We start from the raw sequence: 16,831 nt of genomic DNA on the forward strand, positions 1-16,831 counted from the left end.
GTGTGTGGAGACGGGACAAGGGGAAAAGATGCCGGGAGCCCTGGAGAGAATGTAGAGCCTCGTCTTCGCTGTCAGTCCTCACCTGAAGTCCTCCAGCTCTGGGGACCACCCCAGCTGCCTTGATCTAATGTGTCCCCTACAAAACCAGAACACAGCTGGCAGGGCCCCACTGAGGACCTGTTCCCCGTCTAAAGCTGCTTCCCAGCCTGGGGTCTTGCAATCTGGATTGCGGCCAATGTGCCCACTCCCACCCACCAGCCTGGAGCCATGGGATGGGCTATCCCCGCCACCACGCCCCCATGTCCAGTCCCACCCCCAAAGCACGGCCAGTGACGTTCTGTACTCTCCAGGATGGTTTGGAGGGGGCAGCTGAATGGGTGGAGGCAAGAAGGAGAATTACAAAGAGGACACAGACACTGTAGCCAAGGGCAAGGGGATCAGTCAGTGTCCTCACAACAAAGTATGGTGCCACCTTGTGGCCATCTGGGTTCCCTGGTCAGGGCACATGCCCGTATTGTAGGCTGCATGCTCAGTAGGGGGCGTGTAGGAGGCAGCTGGTCGATGATTCTCTCTGTGTCTGACAATTCATGCCTCTGCCCACCGGCTCAAACCTTGACTTCCTAGGATCAGTATGGAGGGCACCCGAGCTGGGGACAACTCAACCTTTAGGAAATGATGCCCACCCAGAAGCCACCCAAAGAAAGAGGTAACAGCCACCAAGGTTTACCCATTTTTATTTGTCATAAAACAAGCTACAAATAGTGTCCCTCCCTCCTCACAAAGGAAAACCACATAGCACAGCTACACAGGTGAGGAGGAGGAAGCCTGGGGGAGAGCTGGGTTTCTCCAGGGGGCGCCTTCTCCGTGTTGAATGCTCCCCACAGGCCCCAAAGGGGACCGGGTCTCCCGGCAGGGCCGTCCAGTGCCACACGCCCAGTTCTCGGGTGGAAATGGACGAGCGCTGCCTTTCCACATGCCCACGTTGGGATAGGGCCTCCAGTCTTCTGCAGACGAACGCTAGGGCTTTCACCAGGACAGCCAGAACCTTCAGCTCATGTCACAGAAGGCCATGCTCCTCCCTGAGGGCCCTCCCCCCAGCCAGGCCTTGAGGGGCTGGCTCTGCAGACCCAGGTGGGATACACTGTCTGCAAGGTGGGGCACCTATGGGAACACTGGGACGGGATGCCAGGTGAGGCCAGATTCACAAGAGCAAGCTGATATGGGCACCAGCCCCAGGGGACCCGCCCTCCCTCCCTGCTGCCACGGCTGCTTCTGGGATGAGGCACTAAGCGTCACTTGCTCTCTGAGTGGGCATGGTCACCTGGGCAGAGGAAGCTGCTCTGCCCGAAGGCAGGGCAGCCCCCACTGGAACCCTGGGGACAGGTCTGACGAAAGCGAGGCCGGTGTTCCCCCAGGTGGTTATTATTCCTGCACTTCCAGGAGAGGAAGAAGTAGGAGGCCCAAGGTCAGGGTCTTGCTGAAATTGGCCTCAAGCCTGGAAGCCCTTTAAAAGTATTTGAGGAAACAGGAAGAATCTCAGGGTTAAAAAATAAAACCATTCGGTTACCTTCATGGTACTGGACCCAACTCCTCCCTCGGGCTGCACTGATCACTGAGATGGCGGGGCGGGGAGAGTGGAGGAAACACCCAGTGTGACCTGGCAGCCTTGGAGGGCCAGGACTCACCTGCGGGCCTGCAGGGGAAGAGCCCTTCTGCAGGCCCTGCACTCTCCAACGATGCTTTCCGTCCTCTTCCTTCCGTTGCTTAAACACTGACCTCTAAATAAAAGCCCCACTGTGTGCCTTTTTCCTCTTTGCCCTCCCTCTCATGTTTTACACAGAGTAGGTACTAAATGTGGGGGGAAATGTTGCAACTGATTCAATGCAAATCCTCTGAGGACATCTGCACAGGGGGTCACTAGAATCCTGGTCTGGCTATGGGCCCCGGGGCCACCTGGGGGTCTGGGTAACAAGGAGAACTGGTATCTTAGCTGCCTATTTCCCTCGGTCCAGGGGCAACTCCCACCGCTCCCCCTACCCAAGCTCCCTTGAGAAGGCCAACGGCGATGTGGCTTGCCAACCTTGACAGCTACGGCGTGGGGCGATTCCCTCCTCCCACTAAAAAGGACTGGGGGTGTCTGCAATATAATCACAGGGCCCCCATCCGTGTGCATACAGGGTCAGTTTCCAAACAATGCAGGTGGGATGGGGATTCAGCCCTGGGTTCTAGGAAGCTGGGCCGTGTGGCCAGAGCTTCCACATCCAGAGCAGGGAGAGGGAGGGAATAAACAAACAGCAATGCCAATGCCTGTACAAAAGAACTATACAATTTACATATATATTTATATACAGTATATAAATCTCTTTCTTCTCAGTCCCGCAACACCTCCCTCCTCCCCCCCCCCGAAAAAAACCCCTAAAAGTTGTCAGTAGCAGATCCAAAAACTTACAATAAGAGAGAGAATAAACAATCATTCTTCCCTTTCCTTTTCCCACTGTGGTATTAGATATTGGTGTTTACAAATGAAACCAAAAAGAACACACGCAAATAAGAGTTATTAAAAGTGCAAACAGGGTGGGCACCACTCATGTTACATGGGATGTGGCTGGGCCGTGGCAAGGTTGAAGGTCAGGCGTCTGGTGATCCGTCCTGTCTCCCTGGTCTCGCCACCTGCCCTTTGGTTTTCTGCTTCTTAGACGAGGCGTCCTACTGAGAAGGGGGGATATAAACAAGAAGAGGGTAGAGCTGAGTTTATGAGAAATCCAACTACACGGATCCATTTCCCCAAAAGAGCAGCCTTTTCCACCTGCTGCTAGCAATGGGGTGGGGCAGGACACAGGTAGCCTACACTTGCAGATAAGCCCACCTTTACCAGCCCATCCTCTGCCACCAGGAGGCATCATCACATGGCAACTGGAACAAGTTTGGCTTGCTCTCTGCACAAACCACACTTCTCCCAGATGCCAGCCTTTCAACCGGGGCTGGCAGAAGCGGTGGGTGCTCATCTACAGGTGGGGATGGTGGGATCCTCACAGCACTAACCAACCTTTCTCCTGTATCCTCAGCAAAAAGAGAAAAAAAGTAAATGGGAGGCTAGGTTCCTTGGCCAATCCCTCCACTCCCGCTGCAGTACCAGAGCTGCATGAGGGGGCCCATAGAGCAGACCCCAGAAAGAAGGCAACTTACTGAATGGGTTTGTGCCTGCTCGTTTTCCCTGGGGGGAGCTGCCAAGACTACCACCTGCAACAAATAGGAACATATGACGCTCGAGTGGCCTTGACCCAGAGAACTGGCAGAGCTTCTTCTCCATCCCCTCTCGCCCCAGAAGGAAGTGGATGTGGGAAAGAGCCAGGGGTTGCGTTGTGCTTCCCGTTCTGTGGGTGTCGGCAGCCCTGCTCTGCCTGAGTGAGCTCATCGCTAGCCAACACCTTCAAACAAAGTCCCTTTTCCATCAGGCCAGGCCCCACTGGGGGCCTCTCTGGAATCCCCTCAGCTGTTAGCTCAGAAGAGCTTTGGTGCCGATGGACACATGCATAACCTTCTTGGTCCTAGTTCTCCAAGTCACAGAATGTCAGAGGTGGAAGCATCTTTGTGACCAGCTGGTCCCTCCCTTTTACTTGACATATCTGGAGACCGAGGCTCAGAGCAGTTGAGTGACTTAACCAGGGTCCAAGGTGTGTTCTGTAACACCCATTCCACCCCACAGGGAGGCTCCTGCGGGGCCCAGGTCTTCGAAAGGAAGAGTGGGCAGCTGGGAGGCAGCACTCCAGGAGTCATGTGACTATGCATGTCCATCACCCTCTGGGTAAATCTGAAGAATGGGAGTTAGGACCAAGGCCCTGCTGCTCCTGCTCTGCCTCTCATAGGACTACCCTGAGGATCGAGAATCTGTGGAGGTTGAGAGAGGGCTGTGAGGAGTATGAAGCGTGGTGGGATCCATGCCATCCGCTGGTCATGTGAGCCCACCATTCTATGTGCCTCCAGTTATGCTAACCTTCCTGAAGACCTGAGAGGGAGAGGACACGGGGTGGGCTGGGCACAGGGCAGATGTTGGTACAGCCAATTCTACATGGACAGACAGGCAGGTGGGAAGTGGCAGCGCCATCTTTCATGGCCTCCAGCCAGCAGGCTTCTCCCAGTAGTAAGCTGAGACCTCTACACCTAGAGCCTTCCGCAGCCCCGCAGCCCCACCCACCCGCTGAGACGAGAAGGACTCACAGCAGCAGCAACCAGTTCTCCCTGTGAGGCTCACCGTGCTAGTCCCTTCACGTAAGTCCAGCAATGCACTCCTCATGGCAATTGTATGTGATAGCTGGAAAATGGTCAAATTATCCCCATAGGAGGCTTGGAGATGGCACAGCTTTTATGTGGCGAAGCAAACTCACCTGGCTCTCTGCTTCCGAACCACCGAGGAGGCAGCGGGCAACAGGGGCCTGACCCAGAGCAGGCGGCATCCAGGGCAATTCAAGGGGAAGTTGCCATTTTTCAAAAATGGAGGAACTAGTCTCCACCCTGCCTGTCTCACAGGAGGGTGACAATATTCCTGATAAAGGTGCTTTATACACTGGGAAGGGCCAGTTAAGAAAGAGGCCTACCCTTTTTCTGCTACAGAGCATTTCGCTACTGTGAGGAGACTGGTTGCTAAAAATACCCGACCGTGTTCAGGAGTCATTTCAAAAAAATTTGATCTCGCAGACCCAAAGCTACATTCACCCCCAAACACTGCTTCCTTCCCCAAACCCATCCGTGCCCCCATCTGGCATGCAAGCTCCTCTCAGCCCACCAGAGGGCAGCACATGACATCAGATGACCAAGGCATGGGCTCCGTTCCTACAACCATCTACCTAAGTGGCCTCCGAGGCTCCTGGAGCAGAGGGACCAGGGAAGCTGCTTTCAGTCCGTGGGTGTGTTCCCCTATTACTACTAGTTTGCTTTTGTATATTCACCACGAACCAGGCCTGGGCTAAGCTCTTCACATGCACCATCTTGTTAAATCTTCACACCAAATCTATGAAGTAAATAACATCATTTCCACTTTGCACGTGAGGAAGCTGAGGCTCAGAGAGTTTAAGTAACCTGCTAAAGATTGCAGAGCTAGTAAGAGGCAGAGCTGGCGGCTGCCTTCAGGGCCTGTGCAGCAGCTGGGATTTAGCCACCTGGTGCCCAGCAAGGATTGGGTGGACCTGAGGTCACCACACTCTGCCTCCTCTAGGCCTGGGTGCTGTGTGGACCATAACTACCCTCATGGGCAGGGGACAGAGTCGCTACAGACCTCTGTGTGTCCAACCCTGCTCTGTTCAGAAGTGCTCCTGGCTAGGCCTGGGGTCTACACTAACACTGGGTGGTCTCTTTCCAATACTGGCCTCTGCATGTGCTCTGTGAAAAAAGCACAGATTCCATGTGTGTCGAAGCAGGATGTCACCACCAGGGGCAACCCCCTCATCCATTCATTCACTCAGTTGACAAGGTTCTAATGGACTGCTACCAGGTACCATGCACGGTGCTAGAGGTAAGGAACTGAAAAGGCACAGTCCATGGCTTTAAGGGGAAACAGAACAGTAAAGTGCAACACAGTGTGGTAAGTGCTACTGACAGAGGCAGGAATCTCATGAAGAAGAACAGTAATATTGGCATTCTATTGAGCTTTCTCAATGTCTCGGGCATTATGATAAATGCTCTCACTCACTGTCTCACCGAATCGGCACAACAGCCCTACGAAATAGATGCTCTAGTTATTCCCATTTTACAAATGGAGAAACTGGAGTCCAGAGGGGCTGAGTAGTTTGTGTGTGGCGAAAGAGCTAGTCTGCGGCAGAGGCAGGGTTTGAACCATGACACTGGTGACTCCGAGAACTCTGGGGACACCAAGTGGCATCCTCACCGGATGGAAGTGCCAGAGTGATGAGGTCACTCACCCCAGAACCAGGGCCAAAACCCAGAGATGGAGGGGGCAGGTCCTGAGACTGGATACCTGTGGTGACTCAGCCACTGCCCACGCAGTCCCTGGGTTCACACCATCCACTGAGGGTTAGAACAAGGACAAGGCCTCGGGTCTCCTCCTAGGTGGCCTCACCTTTTCCAAAGCTTGCATTTCAAGTAAGTCAGCATCACCCAAGTCAGTACCATCAGCCCAGACCCTTCACCTGCTCTACAGATCATCTCATCTTCGGGCGCATCCCACTTGACACGCCCTAACATGCTTGCTGCCTTCCCTGGCCCCTATGCACGCTCTGCTCTCCTTTCCCTGCCTCAGTGAATGGATCCCCGTCCAGCTGTCCATCATCCCCATCTCCACTCAGCCACCACGTCCTGCCTCTCTCAAACCCACCCACTCTCTTCATCCCCACTGGGTTTCTCATAACTTGGGCCTCCCTCACCTCCTGCCTGGACGATGCCACAGCCTCCTGTTGGGTACTGGACTTTGTTCATCTCCATTCTGTTTCCCACGCTGCAGCCAGGATAATTTTTTAAAGCAAAACTGATCTATAGTTTCTCACACTGAGCCCCTTCAACAGCTTCCCATTAACCTAATAAAGTTGAAATTCACCTTGATTCCTGCCCCACCCCTCTCCTCCATCCTCAGACATGCACTGCAGCCACACTCACACCTCTGAGTTCCTCTCACACTCGGTGTCCTCACCTCTGCACTTGCCCTCTTCCTTTCCGTCACCTGGCCTGTCTGCTTCGTCAGCTCCTACTCATTCCTCAAGCACTGGTTTAGACCAGGGTTGGCAAACTTCCCTGTGAAGGACTCGATAGCAAATATTTTAGGCTTTGTGGGCCATGTACTGTCTCTGTCATTCTTCATCTTTTAAAAGAATTACATCCCTTTAAAAATACAAAAATCCTTCTTGCTCACAGACCATATGAAAACAGGCCACAGACTAAACTGGGCTTGCAGCCAGGGTTTGCTGATCCCTGGTTTAGACATCAGTTCCTTCAACAAGTTTTCCAAGGCCGTCTGGCCCCACGCTGATCTAGGTGCCCCTACCTATGTCCCTACGATATTCTGTACTTGTCTGCCTGTGACAGAGATAATTAGATGTTGGCCAGACTCCATCTTCTCCTCCTCCTCCTGGGCTCCCAGCCTTCCTTACTGTTGGGTGTGGTCCAGTGACTGAGTTCCGGCCAGTGAAATACGGGAGGTAACGTGTGTCACTTCCAGGCTGGCCCATAAAACTCCCTGCGTGCACTGCTCCATGCTTTACCCCTGACTGAGGATGCAGATGACCCCACAGTGACCTTAGAAGCCACCTGGTAAAGATGGCACAGTCATTCTTAGCCGGGATTTCAGAGTATGGAGCAATCCCTGCTCCTTCCTGCTCCTTCCTTCCTCTACTCACCACACACACACACACACACACACACACACACAATGACTTGGAATCATGCTGAACATGGAAGAGACAAACCAATTTCCACTGTGCTGAGCTATTGCATATGTGGGTCTGTACCTGGCTTATCCTAACACACTCTCACAGCACTTATCACAACATCTATAAACATTTTCATGTCCGAGGAAAGATGGGGACCTTGTTCATCACTTCCTCCAGTGTGCAGGCATCTAGAATGAAGCATAGCATCCTCCCAGGACACAGCTGAATAAATGAGCAGCTGGGATCTCATTGATTGGAGAGCCCTTGGTCCCTGGGCCTGGTGGGACACGTATTGGAAGGCCAGGAGCCCAGGGGCGAGCACTCACCTTCTTTGCTCACACCCAGGCAACCCTTTAGCTCGGGCAGCGAGATGACCTTGTCCTTGTTCAGGTCACAGTAGTCAGTGAAACGCCGGGCGCATTTCTTGGGCTTGGCTTTCTTCTTCACGTAGCGCTTGAAGGGCTTCATCTCCCGCTTGTTGATGTCGTTGCTGCTGTTGCTGTCCAGCTGGCTGAAGTACCAGTGCACCACTCGCTCCTCCAGGGTGTGGCTGGGGTCCGGCTCTGAGAACCTGGGCCACGGGCAGACACCCCCACCCCAGAGAGCATGGCTCAGATGCCGTAGGAACCATCAGCCCCACCAGATTCTCTCCCGTAGCTCAGGTGGTGGGCTGTGGGCAGCCAGGAAGACATGGCTCCTCCAGCCAGAGACCTCCCAGACCCACTCAGCCTGTGCAGAATCGAGCCATCCTCTCCAGCCTGAGTCTCCAGCCTGGATGGTTCAAGTCCAGTGAGTGACTTCATCACATGAATCTGCTTCACTTTCTATCACAGCCATTTTTGTACAAGATGGGTGCTCAGACATATTGGCTGGACTTAACTCACCTGAGAAAACCACAGGTTGGACCTGAACTGTCCTTCTCCTGGCCTAGTGTTCCCTGCCAGACAAGCTGTTCTTCACACATGAACATGTATGAATGTGGCTCAAATGCATGTGACTATGGGAAAGGGTGCTCCAAGTGGGTACCACACCCCCAGGTCCCGGGAGGGCTTCCAGAGTGGGAGGCGCAGCCCCTGGCCCCAAGATGCTCACTGTCTCAGCGACACAGAGCCCCGGACAGGAAAGCAGGCGGGGAGAACTCGGTGTGAAGTGTGACGTTCCTGTGGCCCCTCACTGTCAGGTCCCGTAGGCATTGAGAGAAGGTCGTTAGGAGGGATACAAGCAGAGGTTCTAAACTGGCCATCCTGCTAGAGGCGAGTCCACAGGGAAGGTTGAGCCAGGAGGTCCCGGCGGGCCCGGCGTGCCACATGCTAATGAGAACGCCAGCGGCTCTGCTGAGAAGCACCGGACCAGAGGAACCACGACAGCCTGCTGGTGTGTGTGGCACAGCAGCGGGCATGGCTCACAGCCACAAACATGTGGTGACCACACAGTGACACTGCCTGCACTGTAACTGCATGCGCGGCTTACCCCTTGTTTTGGTCACTGATGCCTCATCTTCTCCCCAGAAGGACTCCGGGTGCTGGCTGATATTTAAAACTTTGAAAGCCAGTGATGGGTCTATTCCAGGGGAGACCGAGGTCTCTGACCAGAAGGCCAAAGCCATGGGAGTGAGTATAGACACAAACAGAGTTTCTAAAACTGGCCAGTCCCAGACTCGCTAGAGGTGAGTCCACAGAGAAGCTTAATGGCAGGAGGTCAGGGGTGGGCCCAGGCCCTCGTGTTCAAACTCCTGGGCAACCTTCCCTTGGCAGGGGGCGTAAGACTGAGCCCGGGAGTTCCACACATCCAAATACTTAGTCTGCAGGGCACTGGGGCAGACAGGTAACCACCATGCGTCAGAAGCAAGACCGAGGGGCTCCCTGCTCCAAAGGGGTCCTAGCTCAGGGGCTCGGGGCCTGCCAGAACATTCTGCAGCTGAGCCTGGCAAGAAAAATATTCAGGGCACTTGCCAATGCCTTGGGGTTCCTCGCTGGGGTTTGCTGAGTTTTCCAGATGGGAGGGGACCAACCTTAACCCCTCCTCTATGGACAAGCCAGCAAACTCCCTCCACTCCCTACCCCCAAGTGACCTCAACATTTAGGGGAAAAGAAGTTTCATTACTGCTAATGCTCAGTCCTCATTAAGTGGATTGCAGTCTTGGGCAGGCCCCCTGGGCACCCTGGACTGATTCCAAGAGAGCGCAATTAGTGGATCTGCCAGCGGGACCTCATCCTGACAGGTTTAACGCGGGAGGACCTGGGAAGGTGGAGGCACGGGCTGGGGCTCACTGGGAATCCGCTCGTCTGTCCTGGAAGCCAGGCTCGGGAATTCTTCGGATCAGGCCTGCAGTTATTCAACGCGGAGCTCAGATTTCTGTCTCTGCCAGTAGAGACACCTGGGTGTCTATTTTACCTGCAACATTCATTTTCAAGCCTGCCCCTGCAGCGTGTACCAGTTGGGCAGCAGAAAATTCTTTGTCAGGATGCTCATAGTGCAGGGGAGGGTGGCCAGCTCCCTGTAGGAGCGCCTGCCTGCCTGTGCAGCCTCTAAACTCGAGGGAGGACCCACAGTGGAGAAGCCCCAGGAGAGGTGTTCCAGTTACTCCCACCAGGGGTTCTCTGGGGCAGCTGGGGCTGGGTAGGGCCCTCTGGCCAGGGGACCATGAGCGTCCCAGTCAAAGGCAGCTAACCTTTAGGCTCAGCATAGCGTAATGTCTACCTAGAGGCTGGAATAATAAAGTCTCAGTTGCTGAGACGGGAAGGAATGAGGTCATCCCGCCTGGACGCCCTGCCAGGAGCGGCTCGCTGCCTCCAGCATGTGTTCCTGGGGCTCCCGCTGGCCCAGTTCTCAGCACCTCCACTGATGGAGCTCCCTGCACCTACCTTTGCAGCAAGAAGCCTCTCTTCTCACTTTACAACTCCTAAGAGTTCCCTCCTGTGCTGAGAGTTAGTCATTTTGCTCCTGCTCCCTTGTCCCTCCCTTTCTTTTTTTAGAAATTGATTTCAGAGAGAGATAGAAACATCAATGATGAGAGAGAATCATCGACCAGCTGCCTCCTACACGCCCCCTACTGAGCATGCAGCCTACAATATGGGCATGTGCCCTGACCAGGAGTCAAACTGTGACCTCCTGGTTCATAAGTCACTGAGCCACACCAGCCGGGCTTCCCTCCCTTTCTTCTGACTCTCCCTTCCTTCCCTGTCTCCCTTGTCCAGAGAGCCATGTTCCTGCCCTCCTTGTTCCCCAGAACCTCAAGCCCGGAGCAGCCATGCCTTCTGACTGCCGGCCTCCCCTGGACCGCCTCCTGACCTGGCCCCTGGAGGCTCCGAGGACATTCTCCTCCAAGGAGAGGCCCTCTGCGGTCCCGCGAAGCAATGCCCCTTTCTCTCTGTCACACTGACACAGCCCCAGCCTGCCTGTGGAGCCTGAGGGCCCCCCTCTGTCCTTCCTCCTCCCAGCTGGTGTAGGACTCTCGGCTCCGAACTTCTTTGACCTCCACACTCCCCCTCAAATACAGAGCTTGGCTCTCCACAGGAAGCAGCAGCGCTAAGGTCCTACCTTGGAACCCAACACCTTGTCCAGGCCAAGCGCCCGATGCATTTAAAGCAAGCATTTCTTAGCTTTGGGAGATGGTCAACCCTTCTGAGAACCTAGGTAAGCTATAGTCCCTCTCCCTAGGAAAATGCACACATGTACACAGGACTCTGTAGATTTTAGGGGTTTAATGGATCCCCTAAACTTCGTCCAAGGTCACAGACTCAGGTAAAGAACCCTTGATTTACAATTTACAGGGAAGGAGATTCTCACCACACCCCGAAGAATGTTTAAGCATGAACCTTCCAGAAGAAGATGGGGTGAGACAAAACATAGTAACACGGAAGGATTTTGGGGTAGTTTCCATATTTCCAACAAAACATTAAAAAAAAAAAAAGAAAACTCTGGAGGCATCTGGTTTAAAACTATATAAATCAGGTTTCTGGCTTCGTAACAGCGTTAAGTCCAGGCCTACCAAGCGTCACAAGATTTAGTTAAAACTGAGATCTGCTGAGCGTCCTGGGCCAGCCAAACCAGCCATGGGCACAAGTGGAAGACAGGAGGCCTGTGTTAACTAAGGGGAGCTAAGGTTTTCCCAACAGAGCGAGCAGGGGGCCAGGAGGGCCCCTCCCAGAGTTCCCAAGACTCTCTCAAGCAGTCTTGACTGGAGCCCTTTCCATCATAGTTAGGCAAATTTACCCCAACCTCCAGGCTACACCCTACTGAGACCACCCCACCCCCCCTTTTAGCTTTCTATAGTATCCTTTCAATACTTTGACAACTTGCACTCCCAGCTCTAGGCTTATAATGGCATCAAACTTCGAACCCCTCTCTCACACGTGCACACATGATATCCACTGGAGACCAGGACTACTGGAATTCAAAGCTGGTTAGACAGGGTCCGGGGATCCTACATTCAAGGGTGCAATGGTCCCTTCAGCTCACTTAGCATCAATTTGCTGGTCCATGCCACAGCCTCCCTACAGGTAAAGTTCCACTTCTACTAAAAGGGACCATTGGATATGTAGGGCATTCAGGTATCCTTGGCTATGGTGGGAGAGACACAGTAAAATGCCCTGTCTCTGGGCTGTTTAGGTGGCTGTTCCGCTGCCTCCTGCCTCCAGGGATAGGGAAACCCGCTAGAGCCAGGGGCCCCTTGACTGGCCTCCATGAGTCTTCTCCCAAGTGGAGAGGTTGCAGGTGCCACCCTTCTGCAGCACTTTCAGTTTTGCTTCTGGGGCCTGAGCCCTGCCAGGCCTTGGCTGCAATGCACAGCTGGAGAGCCAGCCCCATTTACTAGTACCACAAGGAAACTTGCTTCGGCCAAGATCGTGGGCCCAGTTCTGCTGTCCCAAGCAGTTTTATAGAAGGTGAGGTGGGACGGCCCGGAGGCACTAGCCAAACCAAACAGACCAACTGAGCTGCATCTGGCATTGGGGCCAGCCTGGCCAGCTGTGCGGGAGGGCGGGGCTGGGAAATGCCAAGTCAGCCACATTCCAGCCTCTTCCTGCAAGGCCATCAACAAGTAACCACACTGGGCAGGAAGGAGGAAACCACAATAAAGACAGTCTCTCCTTGAGGGACCACAGAAGGCCCAGGAGGTTCACATGTCCCATCCCACCTCCCCACACAGTTGCCTTTCTCCAGGGTGAGTGAAGAAGGACTCAAGCCCAGTCCTCCAGCTGGGATCTCAGAACTCTGCCTTTGGGACTGATAAAGGCTAATTGGGTGCCACGGGAGGACTGATCTAAGGGAGAACTCTGCTTCGTGAAGCCCTGGTGGGAAGGACCAAGATGATAATTCAATCATCCAAGATGCCTTCATTGAGAACGGCTGCCATGAAAAGACACTAGGCCAGCCCCTCCCATGTACCAGCCACAGACGGTTCCAGGGATGCCCATTCTACTTTGTCTATTTTTAGATTTGGGTGGCACTGCTTTCCCTCTAGGTCAGGCTAGCAGACCAGAAAAGGAAGTAGACATCTCTCTCTCTCTTCCATTTCCTGCATCTGAGAAGTCTTCATATCCTATCAATCTCATTCCTAAAGCTTCAGTACATCATTCTTTCCCCATAGCTGTAGCCCATCCTTCCTCACGGTTCACACTGACCATTGTGTAGCCTTCCTGCCCCAACTGGCTGCTGCCCTCTTTGCCATGTATCACAAGACCCAGCATGATCTGGACGCCACCCAACTCTGCCGCCTCATCTCCTGCCTGGCCACAGCCTGACTTCCAATGTAAGCCATGCTTCTTGCAATTCCCTCCACAAGGACCTACCTTGTTCATACCTCACTACCCCTGTGGCCCCCTCTGCTAGGATGCCCTTACCCCTGGTCCATTTAAGTCGGAGCATTTTCCCATTTGTAAGAGAAGAGGTGGCTCCAATGTCGCCTCCTGTGTAAAGCTTTCTCTCACATGCCCTCCCTCCCCTGAGTCCCTGCAGCACCTTATCTGTCTCTATTATTATACTGACTTTAAAGTGCAATCACGTGATTAGCTATCTCGTCTTCCAGGAGCTCCTCCAGACCAAGAGCTGCGCCCTTGTCCCCGAATGTCCCCAGAACCCAGCGCAGAGCTTATGTGAGGGGAGGGCAGAGATGTAAGAGCGTGTGCAAAACTAAAATCTCCATGCCTGACAGGTGGACTGGGAGGGAAAACACCCTGCATTCAGCACTGTCCAGCATCCCTCCTGTCCCTTCTTCCACTGTCCTGAGTAGGACTGTTTCCCACTGGCCTCAGCTGATATCCAGCTTTAACTGCCAGACTCTGAGTGGATGCAGGAGAGCCGGATGTGGTTTCCTTTATGCTCATGTGTGCGTCAAAGAGAACTCAAGTGCTCTGTACTCCCTCCTGGTCCTCCCTGTTTCCATCATATGCCGTCCTCCTTCCTGCCATTGAGGACTATCACTTCATGTATCCACTTCTGAGACCAAGATAAAAGGCCTTATCAAGACATATTTATCAGTGATCCCTCCACCTATCCACCCACCCTTCTAGCTATTTAATCATTTAGCAAACATTTATTGAGCACCTGCTATGGGCCAGGCACTATTCTGAATTCTGGGAATAAACACAGCAGGGAAGAAGGCAGAGAATGCTCCTCTCACAGAACTTACATTTCTATCAAGTGGAGTGACACAGATAATAAACAAAACAGCAAAATATCAGATAGTGGTAAGCATTAGGCTGAGAATTAAAAAGAGGTGTTTGATGGAGGGTGCCCGGCAGCTCCTGCAGACTGGGTGGTGTCTGAGAAGGGATATTAAAATGCACCAGCAGGGGACAATCCTGGGAAGACAGGGAAATCATGGTGCTGGGTTGTCCCCAGGGCCCTACAGCTCCAGGCTGAAGGAGCAACCGACATAGAGGCCCCGGGCAGGCAAGAGCTTCACCTAGAGGAACTGAGCAGGGCCAGTGGCTGGAACATAATGATGGGAGGGAGAGGAATGTGAGAGGAGGACCGAGGCCACAAAACCACCCTGCAGAGCCCGCTCAGGTCAGCTAGGGCTCACTCTGAACACCATGGGAGGATCTGGGAGGGCTTTCACCCAGGAAACTGACACCCATGGCCAGCTACCTCCCTGTATAACTGCGTCTTTCTCTTTCTCTCACCCCCACCACCTTCCTTGATTTCTAAACGATTTCTTAGTCCCCTTTGTTTGTCTTTTGATTGCAAGTTCAGCCTCTGGGTTACACAATTACCAAATGCAGCTCAAACCTTTCATTCCCATCAAAACCAAATACGGACAAGCTATATAAGCTTAAAATGTAAAAACATTCCAGGAAAGCATATTTTTACAAACTTCTCCCAACTCTATATGGCACCTAAAGGAGAGGTAGTTTTTGAAAGTATCCCTTCCTTATTAAAAGCATTTATACACTTCTTAGTTTTTATTTTTTGTAAAAATCTCTTGGCCCACGATTTGAAAGTAAGATATCAGTCCTAACCACTCCTGGCAGCAGGGTCCACCTGCTCTCTGGGCCCCGAGCGGCCCCTTCCTTATCTGCTGGCCCAGGACTCACAGGTCTGGTCCTTTCCCAGCCCTCAGCCTGCCTGGAGCAAGACCATGGGGTCTCAAGGTCTGGGCCCCCAAGAAAGCTAATGGGACGAAGCTTGAGGTCTCATCTCCTTCACATTGAAGCTCAAGTGCCAGTCGGCTCCCTGAGCAGTTGCGGCTTCACATCGGGACTGCCTCAGGCAGCAAGCACATCAGCTCCTGAACTAAGGTGGTTTTGGCCCCAGGAGTGTCCAATCTCACTGCAGAGAACCCTGTGGGATTACCAGGGATCAAAAAGGCACCTGGCTCCTTCCTTCTGAGAAGATAATGCAAGCGCTCTGTCCTCCCTGGTTTCATTATATGCCATCTCCCTTCCTGCCTTTGAGGACTACCACTCCACGTATCTACCTCTGAGACCAAAGTGCTGGAAGTCTCCAGACATCCCTGGACTTGCCTGTAATCTGGTAACTATAAGCTACAGACAAGCAACAAAGAATAGGGAGGGGCTTTTTGATGGAAGGAGGGACAAAGCAGTCTCAGAAGGACTGATCCTACTCAATACCTCCCCAATCCCTGACCCCACTCCCCAGCTCCAGTCTCCACAGCATCTGGAAAGTCAGGAGCCCCATGTTCCCTACTGGGCCCAAGTCCTGCTCACATTCTCACCTTCCACCTCCAGTGGGCGCTGCTGAGTTAATGGCCTGCACCATGTCTGTGGTGAGGGCATCCAGTAGGCTGGTGATAAATTCCATTTTCTTTCCTTCCGGACAGCCTGAAAAATAAGGTGAGGTTTGAAGGCTGACGCCAGGTAAATAATCAAGTAAACAGTTTCCTCGGCGACCACCATTTCCCAAACCTCTCCCAGTCCTTCTTGTCTAGCCAAATCCATTTTGGGAATCATTTACCGCTCAGATGACTCTCACAAACCTCCACAGTTCCTCTACCTGCAGCCCACAAAGGACCGTCAGACTACATGGATAGTGAGGCTTTCAATTACTTTCATCCCACAAACTTTTCCTGTGTGTCAAACTCGGGCACAAACTTTTGCTGTGTGCTAACTGTTAGGGATCTAACACAGGGCTCTAGTGTCCTCATCCTCGTGAAGGTCACAGTCTACTGGGGAACTCAAGCTAGTTCTGGTACAGTGTGGCCAGCGGTCTCTGCAGGCCAGAACCAGGTGCTGAAGGCACACAAGGTCAAAGTTGACTCAAACAGAACTACCAGTTTACCTATCCAAGAACCTCCTCCTTTTTTTCGCTTCTCTTCTCATCCAACTTAGGTGATAATGATCAAATCTCCTTTCTAAATGCTCTCAAATCCTTTGTTTTTCTTCTCCTCCTTTGCTCTATTCCAGCAAGACCCAAAGCATGGATGAACCTTCTCACAGATTTGCTCTTTCCAAGTTGACAGCCATGTAACTCAGGATTGCTAGTACGCACACCATCACACAAATGGGTGTCCCTGTCAATTCAATGGGCCCTTGACACTCCCTACACAGTCTTCCTTGGTGACTATTTCATTCCCTTTTTTTTTTTTTTTTGCAAATACCGCAGGTGTCAGTATACCTTCTTTGCAAATACCTTTTCAGAGAAGCCGAAGACTCTGAAGTAGGCTCTCCCTGCCCTTCTCACAGCACCGTGCTCTTTCCCTTCAAAGTTACTGTCACTGCCATTTGTATGTTTGTATTCATTTATTTGCACACTCTCTGTCACCTCCACTATATAAACCTCATGTCAATTTTTGTTGTTGTTAATCCTCACCTGAGGAAATGTTTCCATTGAGAGTGGAAGGGAGTGGGGGGAGAGAGGGGGAGAGAGAGAGAGAGAGAGAAACATCAATATGAGAGAAACACATGCTTTGGTTGCCTCCTGCACATGCCCCAACTGGGGCCGGGGGTCAACCCGTCAACCCAGGTATGTCCCCTTGACCGGAAATTGAACCC

At 52.8% G+C, this 16,831-nt stretch overlaps 1 protein-coding gene across 8 annotated transcripts in view; it reads right to left on the reverse strand.

Moving 5' to 3' along the window:
• Positions 1–717: 717 nt before the first annotated feature.
• Positions 718–16,831, reverse strand: part of SMOC1 (SPARC related modular calcium binding 1) — a 139,571-nt gene continuing 123,457 nt past the window's right edge. For 2 of the 8 annotated variants that reach the window (XM_080649872.1, XM_080649870.1), the window contains exons 10-13: positions 15,556–15,661; positions 7,703–7,947; positions 3,187–3,240; positions 718–2,706 (exon numbers count right to left, since the gene is read on the reverse strand). In XM_080649872.1, coding sequence (XP_080505998.1) covers positions 2,693–2,706; positions 3,187–3,240; positions 7,703–7,947; positions 15,556–15,661 — 419 coding nt within the window. In that variant the 3' untranslated portion in view covers positions 718–2,692. Of the gene's footprint in view, positions 2,710–3,186; positions 3,241–7,702; positions 7,948–15,555; positions 15,662–16,831 lie in introns of all 8 variants that reach the window. The other 6 variants (XM_080649871.1, XM_080649869.1, XM_080649876.1 and 3 more) reach the window with 3 other exon arrangements.

The sequence above is a fragment of the Plecotus auritus genome (genome assembly GCF_963455305.1).
Source record: "Plecotus auritus genome assembly, chromosome: 1".
Taxonomy (NCBI): Eukaryota; Metazoa; Chordata; class Mammalia; order Chiroptera; family Vespertilionidae; genus Plecotus; species Plecotus auritus.